The 18839-nt window shown below is 44.8% G+C and overlaps 1 protein-coding gene across 1 annotated transcript in view; it reads left to right on the forward strand.

Annotated features, from left to right (window-relative positions):
• Positions 1–18839, forward strand: part of LOC144692683 (putative voltage-dependent R-type calcium channel subunit alpha-1E) — a 902642-nt gene that overhangs the window by 408619 nt on the left and 475184 nt on the right. The window contains 2 exon segments of the mRNA XM_078561778.1: positions 3513–3618; positions 4503–4642. Coding sequence (XP_078417904.1) covers positions 3513–3618; positions 4503–4642 — 246 coding nt within the window.

An 18839-nucleotide genomic window follows, 5' to 3' on the forward strand; every position in this document is an offset into this window, starting at 1 on the left:
TAAGGTTATTGGCCAAAGAAGCAATGGAGACATGAGGAGAAACTTTTTCACACGTCAAGCGGTTAGGGTCTGGAATGATCCTCACTACTGCCTGAGAGTGCGATGGAGGCAGATTTAATCTCAGCATTGAAAAGGAAATTGGATCATTATCTGAAAAGGAGAAATGGCCAGGACCACAGGGACACCAGGTGAATTGCCCCTGCAGAGAGCCAGCATAGACACGATAGGCTGAATAGCCTCCTTTTATGTTGTGACCATTCTATGATTCCTCACTCATACATTTCTCTTCCTTGTTCTTTTAACAATCAACCACAGCCTCACAGCCACTAGTGTTTGTGTTCTCTTTCTCAATTTATTTTCTTAACCTGATCTTTTCACATTCATAATCTTTAAACTGTCTCTGGTAATGTCATAAGCCAAACAGCCCTTAGCATCCTGGGGAGGCAGGGTGTACATTGCCTCCATTGTTCTGCTTCATACCAAGCTATCCCTGTTTAGGATTATTCAAACACAACCCTCATTTAAAGATAACTTTCCTGCTATCTACTTAGTTACTACTTCGTCAATGGCCAAGTAGTTGAGACCAAAACATTGTATGCTTTCAAGGAGTTAGATATAGCTCTTGGGGATCAAAGGGCATGGGGAGAAAGCGGGAGCAGGCTATTGAGTTGGATGATCAGCCATGATCATAATGAATGGCGAAGCAGGCTCGAGGGGCAGAATGGCCTACTCCTGCTCCTAGTTTCTATGTTTCTATGTTTCTCCTTTAAATTTGGGTGTGCCTTTTTTAAGTTTCTTAATGCAAGCCCGCCCAGGCATGCTAATTTGTAAGCTTTTTTGTTTTAAATCACTCACTTAGGCTCAGGTTCACTTTGACCGGCGAATTACAAGAGATAAATTAATGTCTCACTCAAAAAGTAGTTATACTTAATGGGTTTATGGTTTATTTAAAATTATTACAGAAAACGATTATAGATTTAACAGGTAGAGAAAGAAGAGGAGATACACAGAATAATTACAGAAAATGATGACTAATTTAACAGGTTAAGAAAGGAAAGAGAGAATTTCTTAAAAATCAGCATCATTCCTGTATGTCTGGCAAATAAATACTGCAACAACATCTGGCATCAAAATGCTCAAATATGTTTCCATTACATTTAGTCATACAATCATCCAAAGTGGCCGGCTTCTATTGACCACAGATTTCCAATCGACACTTGGTTGGGTTTATCTCTTCAATGCTGGTCTCTTGTGAGTGCAGTAAATGTTTCTAATATGTTCAACCTCCCGTACTCTCTTCAGAGGATGGATCTGGGTTACTGTATTCACAGGCTACGCTGCCTAATGATGCTTCTCCTAAACTCTCAATATCCAATTATATTCTGAACTCTTTGTTTATACCATTGGGTTTGAAACCACCCAGAAAATTGTCTATCAGTAATTTTCGACCACGTGAAGCCCGTTGCATTCAACCTTCCTGGTAAAAATCTTTGTAGAATGAATGCTAAAAGAATGGGCACCATCTTATCTATGTTGGTCACCAAAGTCCATCCAAATACACCTGCACAATCTCTGTTTCCGGTACCTTTTGTTTTATTTCACTGTTTTACCACAGCTCAAAAAGTTTGATTTTAAAAGACAGAAAAACAAGCATCAGCTGATTTCCATCTCATCGCAGGACCTGACAGTTAATATGGTCAAGCTAAAAGTGATATCAGTTTGCTTCATTTCCTTAGAATGTTTCTGGATCGAGTAGTATATTACCAGGGTAGGTGTTTCTGGAGAGAGTGGCATAAAACATGGGTACATTTCTCTGCAGGGAATGGTATATTACAAGGGTAGGTGACTCTGAAGGGAGTGGTATATTACAAGGGTAGGGGACTCTGAAGGGAGTGGTATATTACAAGGGTAGGTGACTCTGAAGGGAGTGGTATATTACAAGGGTAGATGACTCTGAAGGGAGTGGTATATTACAAGGGTAGGTGACTCTGAAGGGAGTGGTATATTACAAGGACACGTGACTCTAGAGGGAGTAGTTTACTACAAGGGTACATGACTCTGAAGGGAGTGGTATATTACAAAGGTACGTGACTCTGGAGGGAGTGGTATCTTACAAAGGTACGTGACTCTGGAGGGAGTGGTATATTAAAAGGGAATATTTGGAGTGGTATAGTACAAAGGTATGTGACTGAAGGAAATGGTATATTACAAGGGTACATGACTCTGAAGGGTATGGTCTATTACAAGGTTGCAGGTCTATGAATTCTGTGCTATACTCCACTAACTCTCAAAGTCGGGTTTGTTGATCACTTGTCTGTGAGGGTGCAAAACGCAAGCCACTGATGTGCAACGTTACAATGGAGGCCGTGTGGGAGAGCATGACAGAATCCTCATCCCCACCACTCAGCATCGTATAGCCAGTCGGACTCCCACATGCATGGCACAAGTCTTCATAAACACAAGGACAATGCAATTTTATGAGCAAGATTTATATTAATGTTTAATTCCAGTGATTAATATTGATTTATTATTTGCATTATTAACTGAAGATAATTGTGGTGATTTTATAACAATGTTTGAAATAAATGTGTTCTCTTGTAGTATTAATGTACATAAATTTATTGCATTTAGTAGTAAAAGAGCCAAATATTTATATCTTCTAACAGTGTATATGCTGTAGCCATTCTTCCCAATCATTCTGATGATTTTTTTTCCCAGAGACAAGTGAAAGCAGGATGCAGTAGGATCACTAGGTGATCTACAGGGTCTTTGGCCACACCTAAGTGGTCTACAGACAAAAAAGTTTGAGAACTACTGCTATAATACAAGCGAATGTGTCTCTGGAGGGAATGCCATTGTACTTGGCTAACGCTTCCAGTCTGGTACTAAAGGAGGGCTGCACTGTTGGAGGACTGAGATGTTAGTGATGTTGCCCTATCTGCCCCCTTGAGTGGACGTAATTTCAACTAAGAGCAGGACTGCTCTTTCCAATTCCTAACCAATAGTTGGCCCTCAATCAACAACACAAAAACAGATTATATGTTCATTACCATATTGATGCTTGTAGGAGCTTGCTGTGTGCAAATTGGCTGCAGTGGCTACTCTTCAAAAGTTCTTCATTGGCTGAAGGCACTTTGGAACTTCCAGTGAAAGGCGCTATAAAAGTGCAGTCTTTTATTTACTTTCCTCTACAGCGATTGTTATATTACAAGGGTAGATGTCTCTTGAGGAAGTGGTATCTTACAAATGTAAATGCCCCTGAAAGGAATGGTATATTACAAGGGTATGTCTCTGGTGGCAGTGGTATATTAAAAAGGTACATGCCTCTGGAGGGAGTGGTATATTACAAGGGTAAGTGTTTCTGGAGGGAATGTATGCATTGCAGCAAGAGAGAGCCTGACGGAGTAGACATGGAACAGTTTGTGGCAGTGCCTGATTTCTGGAATTGTGTCTCACTGAAAGTCTCTGTGTGTCTTTGCAATGGCAAGTCCAGTTTTCCTTAACCCTTTCACTCCATTTGAATACATGATTTTGGCGACCATTATTGCCAACTGCGTCGTACTGGCCCTGGAGCAGCACTTACCGAATGGAGACAAGACTCCCATGGCCAAAAATCTGGTGAGTCTGGAGCTGCATGGGGTTGAGTGAGGAGCCGGGGTGTGGGTGGGAATCTTGGGGGTGAGGAGCTGGTGGTGCAGAGCTTAGGGGTGTTTGAGGAGCTGGGCACATGGGATCGAGTTTGGGTGAGGAGTCAGGGGTATTGAGGCAAGAGCAGGAGAGTGAGCATGGGAAATGAGTGTCTACTTGGGTATGGAGCTGTGGGGAGGCATTGAGGAACTAGGGAATGGGTGAGGGGAAGGAGGGGGGGATGCGTGAGGGTCTGGAGTGTAGGTGTGGAACCAGGAGCTGGTGGACCGTCAGGATTTGGTGGGGAGGAGAATCTGAGAGGAGCATGAGGTACTGGGGGGGGTGGTGGGGGTGAGGGTGAGGGTGAGGATCTAGGGGAGTGAGGGAGAAGGTGTGTGGTTGAATTGGAAGCTGGGGCCAGTGAGGTTTTGGGCAAGTGGGTGGGTCATTGGGGGTGGGGAAGGTGTTGGATGGGTGGTGGCAGGGTATCGGTGGGTGTGTAAGGAGCTGGAATATAAGAAAGGAGTTTCCCTATCTTATTGGATCACTCCCCTCCATCCTGCAAAAAGCATATAGGATGAGGGTCCCTCCCTACATAGATTCTTCAGAAACAGTGTTCCTTGTGATATAGAATGAGGCCTTGCCAATCCTGGATGGGGTTGGAGCTGAGGTGGGAGGTTGGAATGGGAGGGCAGGTAATTTCTGGCTGACTGGGGCAATATTTGTTATTGTTTGATGGGATTTCTTGCAATACCAACGTTCAGTCAAAGTCTTTCACTGATATCATAAATTGTAAAAAAATAATGTTAATCTTTCAATGAGAGCTCCATCCCATTGCCTCCCTTTTCATTTGACCCACCCTTCTCTTCCTCCAGGAACAAACCGAACCTTATTTTATTGGAATCTTCTGCTTTGAGGCTGGAATTAAAATTGTGGCTCTGGGATTTGTGTTCCATAAAGGATCATATCTTCGGAATGGCTGGAACGTAATGGATTTCATTGTGGTTCTGAGTGGGTAAGTGACTCCAGACACCTTTACTACATAAAATGTACAGCACAACAGGAGCTGGTGTTTATATTCCACATGAGCTTCCTTGCCACACCCCCTCCTCATCTCACCCCATCAACATGTTCCTCTCTCCCTCATGTGCTAATCCAACTTCCCCTTAAAAGCATCTACAAATATTCACTTCAACCACACCCTGTGGTAGCAAGTTCCACATTCTCACCATTATCTGGGTAAAGAAGTTTTTCCTGAAGTCTTTGTTGAATTTGTTAGTGACTATTTTATATTTATAACCCCAGTGGAGGTATCTACTCTGCACCTCTCTGAATGAAACCTCCTCATAATTTTAAGGACTACTTTTAGGCCACCCTTTTTTGTAGAAAAGGTGGAAAGGGTCAGTAGATTATGAGATTGTTGAAATAGGAGCAACAGTCAAAGGCCTTTGATTATCCAGATGGGTGACAATAAGGTTAGGAAGTTAGTTGCCTGAAGAGCCTTAGGCTCCAGTAGCCTTTACAGGCCCCCCAGTCTTTGAAGGTCCCAACACAGGAACCATATGGGACACCCTGTTGACAGCTGGAGTGGAAGTCACAGGGTGTCCTGGGACAGAGTGCTGGGATTGGGGAATTGATGATACCCAATCCCCATGGACATGAGAACATAAGAAATAGGAACAGGAGTAGACCATTAGGTCCCTTGAGCCTATTCCGCCATTCAATAAGATCACGGCTGATCTTCTTGTGCTTTTATTTCCACATTCCCAGCTAACCCCGATAACCTTTGATTCCCTTGCCTAACAGGAATCTATCTACCTCTGCCTTAAAAATATTCAATGACTCCACCTCCATCGCCTTTGGAGGCAGAGAGTTCCAGAGTCACACAACCCTCACTGAGAAAAATATTCCTCCTCATCTCTGTCCTAAAAGGGCGACTCCTAATTTTAAACCAGTGACCCCTAGTTCTGGACTCACCCACAAGAGGAAACGTCCACCTTATCAAGGCCGTTTAGGATCTTGTATACTTCAATCAAATCGCTCTTCTAAACTCCAGTGGAAACAAGCAGACTCGTTTACCTCTTTGTGGGTTGGAGGGCAGCCCGTCAGTTGTCATGGTGAAAAGATGAAAAAAGTTACCTGAAAACTTATAACTTAAAGTTCGAGATCTAATATGTTGCTTCAATTGCCTGTGAAAGTGCAAGTGAGACTTCATCTAGGTATCAGCCGTGTGTCAGTGGGGGTAGCACTCTCACCTCTCGCTCAGAGGGTTGTGGATCCAAGTATCACTTATAATCCAGGCCAACACTCCAAGAGCATTACTGAGGGAATGCTGCACTGTGGGAGGTGCCACTTTTTGAAAGAGATGATTAAAGCAAGGTCACTCCTGCCCCTTCGGGTGGATGTTCATGATTCCACAGCACGATTCAAAGAAGAGTAAGAGATTTTTTTGTGATGTCCTAGCCAGTATTTATTCCTCTACCAAAAGCAGCCTATCTGTCTCTAATCACATTGCTGATTGTGGGAGCTTGCTGTTTCCCACATTACAACAGTGACTGTACTTGTACAGCACTTTTGGATATCCTGAGGTTGTGAAAGGCATGGTATAGACATGAGTTCACTCTCCCTTTCATAGTAGACTATCCCAAAATGACTCAAAGGGGCCTTAGGAGAATATTTGACACAGCCACATAAGGGGATATTAGGTCAGGTGATCAAAAGCTTGGTCAAAGAGGTAGGTCTTAATCAGCATCTTATAAGGGGTGAGAGAGATGGATAGGGTGAGAGGCTTAGGGAGGGAATTCAAGAGCTTTGGGTCTGGGCAGTTGGAGGAGCCATTATTGGAACGATTAAAATCAGGGATGCACACAGTACCAGTGTTTCTTGTCAGTTTGCTGAGATCTATGAGGGAACCCAAGGCAAGGATAAGTAGAATCATAGAAACATTGAGCCCAGAAGGAGGCCATTTGGCCTGTCACACACGTGCTGGCTCTTTGAAAATGTGCTTGTGCTTAGTCACATACCCTGACTTTTTGTCTTTAACCTTGTCAGTTCCTCATCTACATGTGTGTGCAAGCCCCTTTCAAAATTATTTATGAAATCAACTTTCACACCTTTTCCAGGGATCTAGATCCCCACTGCTCTCTCTCCTATAGATCTTTTGCCAATGATTTTAAATCTGTGATCTCTGGTTGTTGGTCCATTCGCCAGAAGGAATAGTTTTTCTCTCTCTACTCTGACAAAACCTCTCATCATCTTGAAACCCTCTGTTAGATCACCTCTTAACCTTTTCTGTTCTAAGGAGAACAGTCCAAACCTTTCCAATCTCTCCTCATAACTGAGACCCCCTCATCTTGGACATCATCCTGGTAAATTCCCCTTACATCCTGTTTAAGACCTTTCCTGAAGTACTGCCCAGAATTATCCACAAAACTCCAGCTAACCAGTGATTTATAAAGTTCAAGCATGATTTCTTTGCTTTTGTATTCTATTCCAGTGCTTATAGAACCAAGTGACCCATGTTTTTTTTTATCACTGTTACAATATACCCTGCCATCTTTACGGATTTTTGTATCCGGATATCAAGTTCTCTCTGCTCATTCACACTTTTCAAAATCCTATTATTTATGATATACTGGCTTTCCAAATTTGTGCTGCCCAAGTGTACCACCTCATACTGGCCTACATCAAACTCCATTTGTCACGTTTCTGTCCCTTCCACCTTTTTGTCTCTGTTATTCAGAAGCCATTATCTAATATCACCATTATTTACTACTTTGCAGGTTTTATACCACCTACAAATGTTATAGTGCCATTCCCCACATCCAATTCTAGATCACTTATAATAATTGAAATAAGTAATGGGCCTAAAACTGATCTTTGAGGAGCACCACTGCAAACTACATCCCAGTCTGAAATACATCCACCCACCATCGCCCTTTTCTTCCTGTAACTCATATTGATACTGTCACTTTCCCCTTAACTCCATGAGCTCCCGCCACCTTAATAAGCCTCTTGTGTGGAGCTTTTCTGAAAGTCCATTTTTACAATATCTACTACACAATTGTGGGAGATACTCAATGAGCTGAATGGCCCCCTTCCGTGCCATAATGGCTGAACTCTACGCCACAATCCCACGCCCCCCCCACCAACACACTGGGCATGGTTTTGGCATTTTGGCAGGGGGAACACAAATATGACAAAAGCAAAACGTTGTGGATGCTGTAAACCTGAAACAAATACAAAAATTGCTGGAAAAACTGAGCAGATCTGACAACATCTGTGGAGAGAAAGACAGAGTTAACGTTTCGAGTCCAGTATGACTCTTCATCAGAACTAAAGAGAAGTAGAAATGTGGTGAAATATATACTGTTTAAGGTGGGGGCATTGGAACAGGCGAAACTGGATAGAGGGCCAGTGATAGGTGGAGGCAAAGGAGAGATTGCCAAAGATGTCATAAACAAAAGGTGGAAGGGGTGTTGATGGTGGTGATACTGGCTAAAGGAGGTGCTAATGGTGACATTAAGTAGAAAGCAGGATGAGCAAGTGACAGATGGCACTGAGGGGATGGGTCGGGGGAGGGGACGGTGTGGGAGAAAAGATCAAAATAGGGTAAAAGGTGGGGATAAAACAATGAATGGAAATACATTTTAAAAATAATAATAGAAATAGATGGGAAAAAGTATATATATAAAAATTTAAAAATAAATATTTGAAAAAAGGGGGATCGGAAAGGGGGTGGGGATGGAGGAGAGAGTTCATGATCTAAAGTTGTCGAACTCAATATTCAGTCCGGAAGGCTGTAAAGTGCCTAGTCGGAAGATGAGGTGCTGTTCCTCCAGTTTGCGTTGAGCTTCACTGGAACATTGCAGCAGGCCAAGGACGGACATGTGGGCATGAGAGCAGGGTGGTGTGTTGAAATGGCAAGAAAGAGGTGAGGGAAGGGACCTGAGTAGGAGTGGAATAAAGAATATTCCATTTTTCCCCACAAAATGGCAGGTATAGCTAGTGTTCCCAAAGGTCCTCAGCTGGATTTTCTTTGAGAATCTTTTGTGGGAGTAGAAAAAATGAGCTGGGGCTGTTGAGTGAAGAGATGATGGAAGAAAATACTTGGTACAATCCCATCAGTGAGCAGCAGTGGCCCAGACTGACAGCAGCTATTTCTGCAGCTGTCACCAGCTTATGACCAGGCCCTCCACAGGCCCTGATGTGGCGGGTGGTACTCGGAGCTGTGGCAGATGCCCAGGCTCCTTCCCCCCTCCCTCCCCACCACCCGGGACAGGGCACATCACATCTCATTTCATCTCTCTGCAGGAGGCTGTCAGCACTAGTTTCTATGATTACTAAATGCCTTTAACATGGGAAAATGGCCCAGGGTACTCCGCAGGAACATTATCAGAGAAAAACTGACACTGAGTCACATACAGAGGTATTAAGAGAGGTGACCAAAGGTTTGGTCAAAGGAGGAGGTAGGTGATGAGGAAATTCCAAAACTTAGGGTTTTGGCAGCTGAAAGTATGGCCACCTGCAGTAGAATAAAAAGAGTGGAGAATGCAGGTACTGGATTGCTGCTTATAGACAGATGACAGCTTGGTGCTGCCGATATACAGTACACTAACACCCATCCACACGCATATACTCTCTCACACAGACACGCGCACACTCTCTCACAGACACAGTCTCTCTCTCACATTCACTCTCTCTCTCACACACACACACACACACACACACACTCACTCTGTCTCTCGCACCCATACACACACATACTCTCTCACACAGACACGCTCTCTCTCACTCTCTCTCACACACAGACACGCTTTCTCGCTCACAGATACGGTCTCTCAGAGACTCTCTCTCACACAGACACTCTCTCTCACAGACACTCTCACAGACACTCTCTCTCTCTCACAGACACTCTCTCACACAGAAACGCACTCTCTCACACAGATTCTCTCTCACACAGACACGCGCACATTCTCTCTGAGACACAGTCTTTCTCTCTCACATTCACTCTCTCTCACACACATACATTCACTCTGCCTCTCACACACATGCACACGCACACACCACGCATGTTCATTCTTACACACACTCTCAAAACAGAAAGATAAACTTTTGTTCAATTCTTATAATCTTTATCCCAGACCATCCCCTTGCGTTGTTTGAAAGTGTTGCTTTCCCAAATAACTGTTGTTTGAATGGCAATGATCTCCCTGTGAAACGTGCTTATTTTACAAGTTCAGTTAACTGAAGCAATGAACAGAAGCTGTGTGGCCTCAATAACCCAGGTTGCTGTCACAACCTTAATCTAAAATGCTTCACAGCCAGTGAAGTATTTTTGAAGTGTAGTCAATGTTGTGATATAGGGAATGTGGCAGCCAAATTAGGCACAGCAAGATCCCACTAACAGCAGTGAAGTAATGACCAGGTAATCAGTTTTGGCTTGTGGGATAAATTTTGCTCAGGATACCGGGGAACTGCGCTGATCATCTCCCAGTATTGACTTGAGATCTTTCAAATCCGCCTGATTGGGCATAGGAGGCCTCTGTTGAAATGTCAGCAGGAAGACGGCACCTTGAACAGCGCAGCACTCCCTCAGTACTGCACGAGGAGCGTCAGCCTGGATTGAGATGGAACTTGAACCCATGGCCCCCTGACTCAAAGGTCAGGGTGACAGCTAAATGAAAGGAGCTCTTCATAGCCGGATTGTGTGCAGTGAGCTTCCAGGTCGGGGCTCTGAGCTTCGGTCGAGTCTAACAGCAGATTTGAATCTTCCTTAGCCTCTCCCTAAACTTGCAATGCCTCAGGGGAAACTGTCCCCTTCCATAATGCTAACAGTGAGACTCCAGTGAGTGAGGCACCTCCAATGTTTGCCTCTCCCACTGTTTCCTGAGCTCTGAAAGGAGGTGTGATTTCCTTAGTGAGCCACAGGCTCCTTGGCTTCCCACTGCTCCCTCAGCATGTGCCTGCACACACTCACAAACCTGGAATTAATATTACAGTGGCAGAGTAATCATCTTATTGAAGAATTTCAAAGCCCCAGTGTCATCAAACTGAAAGGCTGCACAACAGATTCATTTCCCCATCATGTACAATTATCCTAAATTAGCTTTGAATATAGAGCAGGACCTACAGAACCACCAGATATCAGCCAGCTCATTAGGGCAGATACAACTGCTTACAGAGTACAGGGAATAAATCTCAGTTCCAATTAACATCACATTACGAGGGGCAGCATCTCTCTACATTAGCTCTAACTATGAGATCATGGGCTGGTCTGTGCCAGTGGCTTAGGAGGTGGAGAAAAGCCACCCATTGAGATATACCCACTCTAATGTTCAGCTCCTTATGATTGATAGGAAAAAAAACAAACAAAAAACCAGAATGTAACTGTGTCTCAAAAAATCTGTCCACAAACTGCACACTCTGTGGGCAAAAAGTTCCTTCTGTTCATTAAGGTAAGGAGTAGAGACTGTCCAGGACAGGTACAGCACGGGGTTAGATACAGAGTAAAGCTCCCTCTACACTGTCCCCATCAAACACTCCCAGGGCAGGTACAGCACGGGGTTAGATACAGAGTAAAGCTCCCTCCATACTGTCCCCATCACTCTCAGGACAGGTACAGCATGAGGTTAGATACAGAGTAAAGCTCCCTCCACACTGTCCCCATCAAACACTCCCAGGACACGTACAACACGGGGTTAGATACAGACTAAAGGTCCCTCTACACTGTCCGCATCAAACACACCCAGGACAGGTATAGCATGGGGTTAGATACAGAGTAAAGGTCTCTCTACACTGTCCCAGCAAACACTCACAGGGCAGGTACAGCATGAGGTTAGATACAGAGTAAAGCTCCCTCCACACTGTCCCCATCAAACACTCCCAGGACACGTACAACACGGGGTTAGATACAGACTAAAGGTCCCTCTACACTGTCCGCATCAAACACACCCAGGACAGGTATAGCATGGGGTTAGATACAGAGTAAAGCTCCCTCTACACTGTCCCCATCAAACACTCCCAGGACAGCTATAGCACAGGGTTAGATACAGAGTAAAGCTCCCTCCACACTGTCCCCATCAAACACTCCCAGGACAGCTATAGCACAAGGTTAGATACAGAGTAAAGCTCCATCTACACTGTCTGCAGCAAACACACCCAAGGCAGGTACACACTTAGTGTACACAGTGGATCAAGAGTTTGTTGAGTTGTCTTTGTCCCACTCCCTGTCTCTCTCTTCCCCTTCTCTCTCTCTCCCTTCCTGCTGCACTTACTATCTCTTTCTGTCTCTCTTCTCCCTTATTGTCTCACTCTCTCTCTCTCTCTCTCTCTCTCTCTCCCTCTCTCTCCCTCTCTGTCTACGTGTTCCCTCTCTCTCTCTCTATCACTATCTCTCTCCCTGCCATTTGCTTTGCCTCTGGCCTTCACTCTGTCTCTCCCCCGACTTTGTCCCTGATGGTCTCTGTCCTTCCCTGTCTCCCTTTTTCCCCAGTCTCTCTCTGTCTATTTCCTTCTCTTTGCCTCTCCCTTTCTCTTTCTGTCTGAATGTCTCTGTATGCCATCTCTTTGTTGCACTCTTCTTTGCACTTCAGGTGGGACTGTCACAGTTGGCAGACAGAAGAGGTTTCCACTGGATCAGTCTGGGCTGGAATGAGGTCCAATTGAGAGGCCTGTCCGTCAGATTCCTCTCCTTGGTTGGTGCTTTCTCACAGTGTTGAGAGCCTCATGTAAAGGGTCTCTTGACAAGTTGTTAATAGCTTGCAGAGGAATTGGTGGAGCAGATAATAGAATGGGGAGAAGAGTCAAAGGGTTGCTGAATGCCATGTAAGAGCCTAAAACATGTACACTCGCACCATCAACAGCAGATGCCCAGCTTCCTTAACTTTCACATTCACGGTCTAAAGGGAGAGAGAACTGGCAGTTCCACAGCACAGGAGCATTTTCCACTGTGTTTTCCGGATGCCAGAAAGGACTTCACGTCCAGGGAATCATTTTTGAACAATGGCCATTGTCTTAGCAGGCCGGAAATTCAGCAGGCTCTGAATGCACAGGACAATCCCAACATGTGATATGTTATATCCACACCAAGCATAGAACATCAGAAGTTCAGACACAGCTTCTCAGTTAAGACATTTCTTTTGCTGGCAGCAAGTCGTAATAGGTCAAAATTAACCAATTCTGGGTTTGGAATTTTATTTTGCATTCATAATGGCTGGAGCTCATCAACTTCACGCCCATCACTGTGAGAGATGTCATTATCCTCACACACGTCACTGTGAGAGATATCATTACCCTTTTACCCATCACTGTGAGAGATATCATTACCCTCACACCCATCACTGGGAGAGATGTCATTATCCTCACACCCGTCACTGTGAGAGATATCATTACCCTCTTACCCATCACTGGGAGAGATATCATTGCCCTCTTACCCATCACTGTGAGAGATATCATTACCCTCTTACCCATCACTGGGAGAGATATCATTACCCTCTTACCCATCACTGTGAGAGATATCATTACCCTCTTACCCATCACTGTGAGAGATATCATTACCCTCTTACCCATCACTGTGAGAGATATCATTACCCTCTTACCCATCACTGGGAGAGATGTCATTATCCTCACACCCGTCACTGTGAGAGATATCATTACCCTCTTACCCATCACTGGGAGAGATATCATTACCCTCTTACCCATCACTGTGAGAGATATCATCACCCTCTTACCCATCACTGTGAGAGATGTCATTACCCTCTTACCCATCACTGTGAGAGATATCATTACCCTCTTACCCATCACTGTGAGAGATATCATTACCCTCTTACCCATCACTGTGAGAGATATCATTACCTGTAGGATGCACTCTCTGATTTTCCACAGGTGCAGATTGCCATCAACTGCACTCATGTCGTGTTTAGATCTCCATGGCAACAAACAGTCCAATACGTCAACTGCAAGGAGGCAGTGGCGTAGTGGCATTGTTACTGATCTAGACCCAGGGAAATGTCCTGGGGACCCGGGTTTAAATCCCACCACATCAGATTGTGGAATTTGAATTCATTAAGAATCTGGAATTAAAACTCTAATGATGACCATGAAACCATTGTCGATTGTTGTAAAAACCCACCTGGTTCACTAATGTCCTTTAGGGAAGGAAATCTGCCGTCCTTACCTGGTCTGGCCTACATGTGACTCCAGGCCCACAGCAATGTGGTTAAATGCCCTCTGAAATGGCCCAGCAAGACACTCAGTTAAAACAAACCGCAGCAAAGTCTCAAAATAGGAATGAAACTGGACGGACCATCCGGCATCGACCTGGGCACCGGAAACGACAACCACAAACTCAGCCCTGTCGAACCTGCAAAGTCCACCTTACGAACAACTGGGGACTTGTGCCAAAATTGGGAGAGCTGTCTCACAGACTAGTTAAGCAACAGCCTGACATAGTCATCCTCACACAATCATATCTTACAGATACTGTCCCAGGCACCACCATCACCATCCCTGGGTATGACGTGTCCCAACGGCAGGACAGACCCAGCAGAGGTGGCGGCACAGTGGTATACAGTCAGGAGGGAGTTGCCCTGGGGGTTATCAACATCGACTCTGAAGTCACATGGCATCAGGTCAAACATGGGCAAGGAAACCTCCTGCTGATTACCACGTACCACCCTCCCTCAGCTGATGAATCAGTGCTCCTCCACGTTGAACACCACTTGGAGGAAGCACAGAGTGGCAAGGGCGCAGAATGTACTCTGGGTCGGGCATTTCAATGTCCATCACCAAGAGTGGCTCGGTAGCGCCACTACTGACCGAGCTTAAAGGATATAGCTGCTAGACTGGGTCTGTGGCAGGTGGTGAGGGAACCAACAAGAGGGAAATACTTACTTAAAGCCATAGAAGATTTACCATGCAAAAAGAGGCCATTCAGCCCATCGTGTCTCCGCCAGCCAAAAAGAGAAAATAGAAACTAGCTGCTCATTTTAATCCCACTCTCCAGTACCCAGTCTGTAGCCTTGCAGGTTACAGCACTTCAGAGGCAGATCCAGATACCATTTAAAACACTGAGAGATATCATACACTCAGAACCATCCCTGTAAGAGATACCATTAACCTCACACCCATCATGGTGATTGACAATTACCATCACGCCCATCACTGTGAGAGATATCATTACCCTCACACCATCACTGTGAGAGATATAATTACCATCACACCCACCTCTGAGAGAGATATCATTACCCTCGCACCGATCGCTCTGTGAATATCATTACCCTCTCATTTATCCCTTGGAGAGATAACATTACCCTCATACACATCACTGTGGGAAATATCATTACCCTCTCACCCATCACTGTGAGAGATATCATTACCATCACACCCATCACTGGGGGAGATATCATTACCCTCATACACATCACTGAGAGAGTTATCATTACCGTCCACACCTATCCCTGTCTGAGATATCATTGCCCTGTCACCACTCACTGTGAAAGATATCATTACCCTCACACCCATCGCTGGGAGAGATATCATCATTCTCAGGCCAATCACTCTGCGAGATATCATTACCCTCATACCCATCACAGTGAGAGGTATGATTACCCTCAGACCCATCACTGGGAGGGATATCATTACCCTGCAGTAATCATTGTGAGAGATATCATTACCCTCACGCCCATTACAGTGAGTGCTATCATTACCCTCTCAACCAACTCTGTGAGAAATGTCATTAACCTCAGACCCATCACTGTGATAGATTTCATTCCCCTGACATCCATCACTGGGTGAGGTATCAGTACCCTCACACCCATTGCTCTGAGAGATATCATTAACCTGACACCTATCACTGGGAGAGATATTATTGCCCTCATACCCATCACTGTGAGAGATATCATTACCCTTACACCATCACTGCAAGAGATATCATTACCCTCACACCCATCGCTGGGACAGATACCATTATCCTCACACCCATCACTGGCAGAGATATTATTACTCAGACTCTCAGGCCCATGACAGTGAGTAATATCATTACCCATACACCCATCACTGGGAGAAATATCATTACTCTCAGGCACATCATTCTGAGAGATATCAACGCCCGCACCAGTCACTGAGACAGATATCATTACCCTCTCACCCATCACTGAGAGATATCTCTACCTCCCCTACCAATACTTGGAGAGATATTATTACCCTCATACCCACCACTGTGAGAGATATCATTACCCTCACACCGTCACTGCTAGAGATATCATTACCTTATCACCGTCACTGTGAGTCATATCATTAGCCTCACATGCATCACTTTGAGAGATATGGTTACCCTCACACCCATGACAGTAAGAGTTATCATTATCCTAACACCCACAACTGGGAGAGATATTATTACCCTCACACCCATTCCTGGGAGAGACATCATTACTCTCAGGCCAATGACTCTGAGAGATATCATTACACTCACATCAGTCATTGTGACAGATATCATTACCCTCACACCCATCACTGTGAGAGATGTCATTACACCCACCACCATCACTGTGAGCAATATCATTACCCTAGACCCTTCACATTGAAAGGTATCATTACATTCACACCCATCACTGGGAGAGATATCATTACTCTCACTCCGATTCATGCAAAAGATATCTTACTCTCAGGCCCATCACTCTGACAGATATCATTGAACTCACACCAGTCACTGTGACAGATACCATTCATGTCACGCTCATCACTGGGTGGGATATCAATACCATAATCCCATCAGTCTTAGAGATATTATTTCTCACACACATAGTCAGCATGGCTTTGTCAAAGGGAGGTCATGCCTAACAAATTTGATTGAATTTTTTGAGGAGGTGACCAGGTGTGTAGATGAGGGTAGTGTAGTTGATGTAGTTTATATGGATTTTAGCAAAGCCTTTGACAAGGTCCTATGTGGGAGACTTATAAAGAAGGAAAATGCACATGGGATACAGGATAATTTGATAAGGTGGATTCAAAATTGGCTTAGTTGTAGGAGGCAGAGGGTGATGACAGAAGGATGCTTTAGTGACTGGAAGCCGGTGTCCAGTGGCGTACCACAGGGATCTGTGCTGGGTCCCCTATTATTTGTCATTTATATCAACGACATAAATGACTATGTGGGAGGTAGGATTAGTAAGTTTGCGGATGACATAAAGATTGGCCGGGTGGTTAACAGTGAGGTTGAGTGTCTTGGGCTACAGTAAGATATAGATGGGATGGTCAAATGGGCAGATAAGTGGCAGATGGAATTTGACCCTGAAAAGTGTGAGGTGATACACTTTGGCAGGAGTAATTTGACAAGGAAGTATTCAATGAACGGCATGGCACTAGGAAGTTTGAGGAGCAAAGGGACCTTGGCGTGTGTGTCCATCGATCTCTGAAGGCGGAGGGGCATGTTAGTGGGGTGGTGAAAAAGACATATGGACACTTGCCTTTATCAATCGAGGCATAAATTACAAAAGTAGGGAGGTCATGTTGGAGTTGTATAGAATCTTGGTGAGGCCACAGCTGGAGTACTGTGTGCAGTTTTGGTCGCCACATTATAGGAAGGGTGTGATTGCACTGGAGGGGGTGCAGAGGAGATTTACCAGGATGTTGCCTGGGATGAAACATTTAAGTTATGAAGAGAGGTTTGATAGAATTGGGTTGTTTTCGTTGGAGCAGAGAAGACTGAGGGGTGGCCTGATCGAGGTGTACAAGATTATGAGGGGCATGGACAGGGGGGATAGGGAGCAGCTGTTCCCCTTAATTGAAGGGTCAGTCACAAGGGGGCATAAGTTCAAGGTGAGGGGCAGGAAGTTTAGGGGGGATATGAGGAAAACCTTTTTTACCCAGAGGGTGGTGACAGTCTGGAATGCACTGCCTGGGAGGGTGGTGGAGGCGGGTTGCCTCACATCCTTTAAAAAGTACCTGGATGAGCACTTGGCACATCATAACATTCAAGGCTATGGGCCAAGTGCTGGTAAATAGGATTAGGTAGGTAGGTCAGGTGTTTCTCATGTGTCAGTGCAGACTCGATGGGCCGAAGGGCCTCTTCTGCACTATGATTCTGTGTGATTCTGTGACATCACTGGACGAGATAGCATTTCCCTTACATCCATCACTATGAGAGATATCATTACCCTGTCACCACTCACTGTGAGACGTATCAATACCCTCACACCCAATCTTGTCAGAGATATCATTACCCTCATACCCATCACTGTGAGAGACGTCATTACCCACACACCAATCACTGGGAGAAATATCTTTACTCTCAGGCACATCATTCTGAGAGGTTTCATGCTCCTGCACCAGTCATTGCAACAGATATCATTACCCTCTCACCCATCATTCAGAAAGACATCAATACCCTCACAACCAGATATCATTACTCTTACACCCAATACTTCAGCAGATACCATGACCCTCACTGGGAGAAATATCATTACTCTCAGGCCCATCGCTCTAACAGATATCACTACTCTCACATCAGTCACTGTGACAGATATTCCCGTTACAAACATCACTGCCATGGATATCAATACCATCAGACCTATCACTGTGAGAAATATCATTATCCTCACATCATCCATGTGAGAGATATCATTACCCTCACAGACATCACTGTGATGACATTGCCCTCCACTAATAAATGTGAGAGATATTACCTCAATCCCATCACTGAGAGTGGTATCATTACCCTCAGACCCATCACTGTGAGATATCATTACCCTCACCCAATATATTCACAGATATCATTACCCTCAAACCGATCACTGTGAGGGATATCATCATGCCCACACCTATCAAAGTGATAAACAACATTAGCCTCGCAACCATCATTGTCAGAGATATCATTACCCTCACACCCATCACGGAGAGATTTCATTGGCGCTCCATCAGTCACTGTGAGAGATTTCATTCACCTCACGCCATCACTGGGTGAGATATCATCACCCTTGCACGAAGCATGGGGAGAGATATCATTATTCCGTCAGCCATCACTGTAAAGGAAATCATTCCCCTCACACCCATCCCTGTGAGAGGCATCATTACCCTCACACCCATAACTGGGAGAGCTATCCTTACCCTCACACCCATCACTGTGAGAGATATCATCGCCCTCACATCCATCGCTGTGAAATATATCATTACTCTCGTACCCAATACGTTCACAGATATCAATACCCTCAAAC

This window comes from Cetorhinus maximus, chromosome 17, assembly GCF_964194155.1.
Source record: "Cetorhinus maximus chromosome 17, sCetMax3.hap1.1, whole genome shotgun sequence".
NCBI classification, from domain to species: domain Eukaryota; kingdom Metazoa; phylum Chordata; class Chondrichthyes; order Lamniformes; family Cetorhinidae; genus Cetorhinus; species Cetorhinus maximus.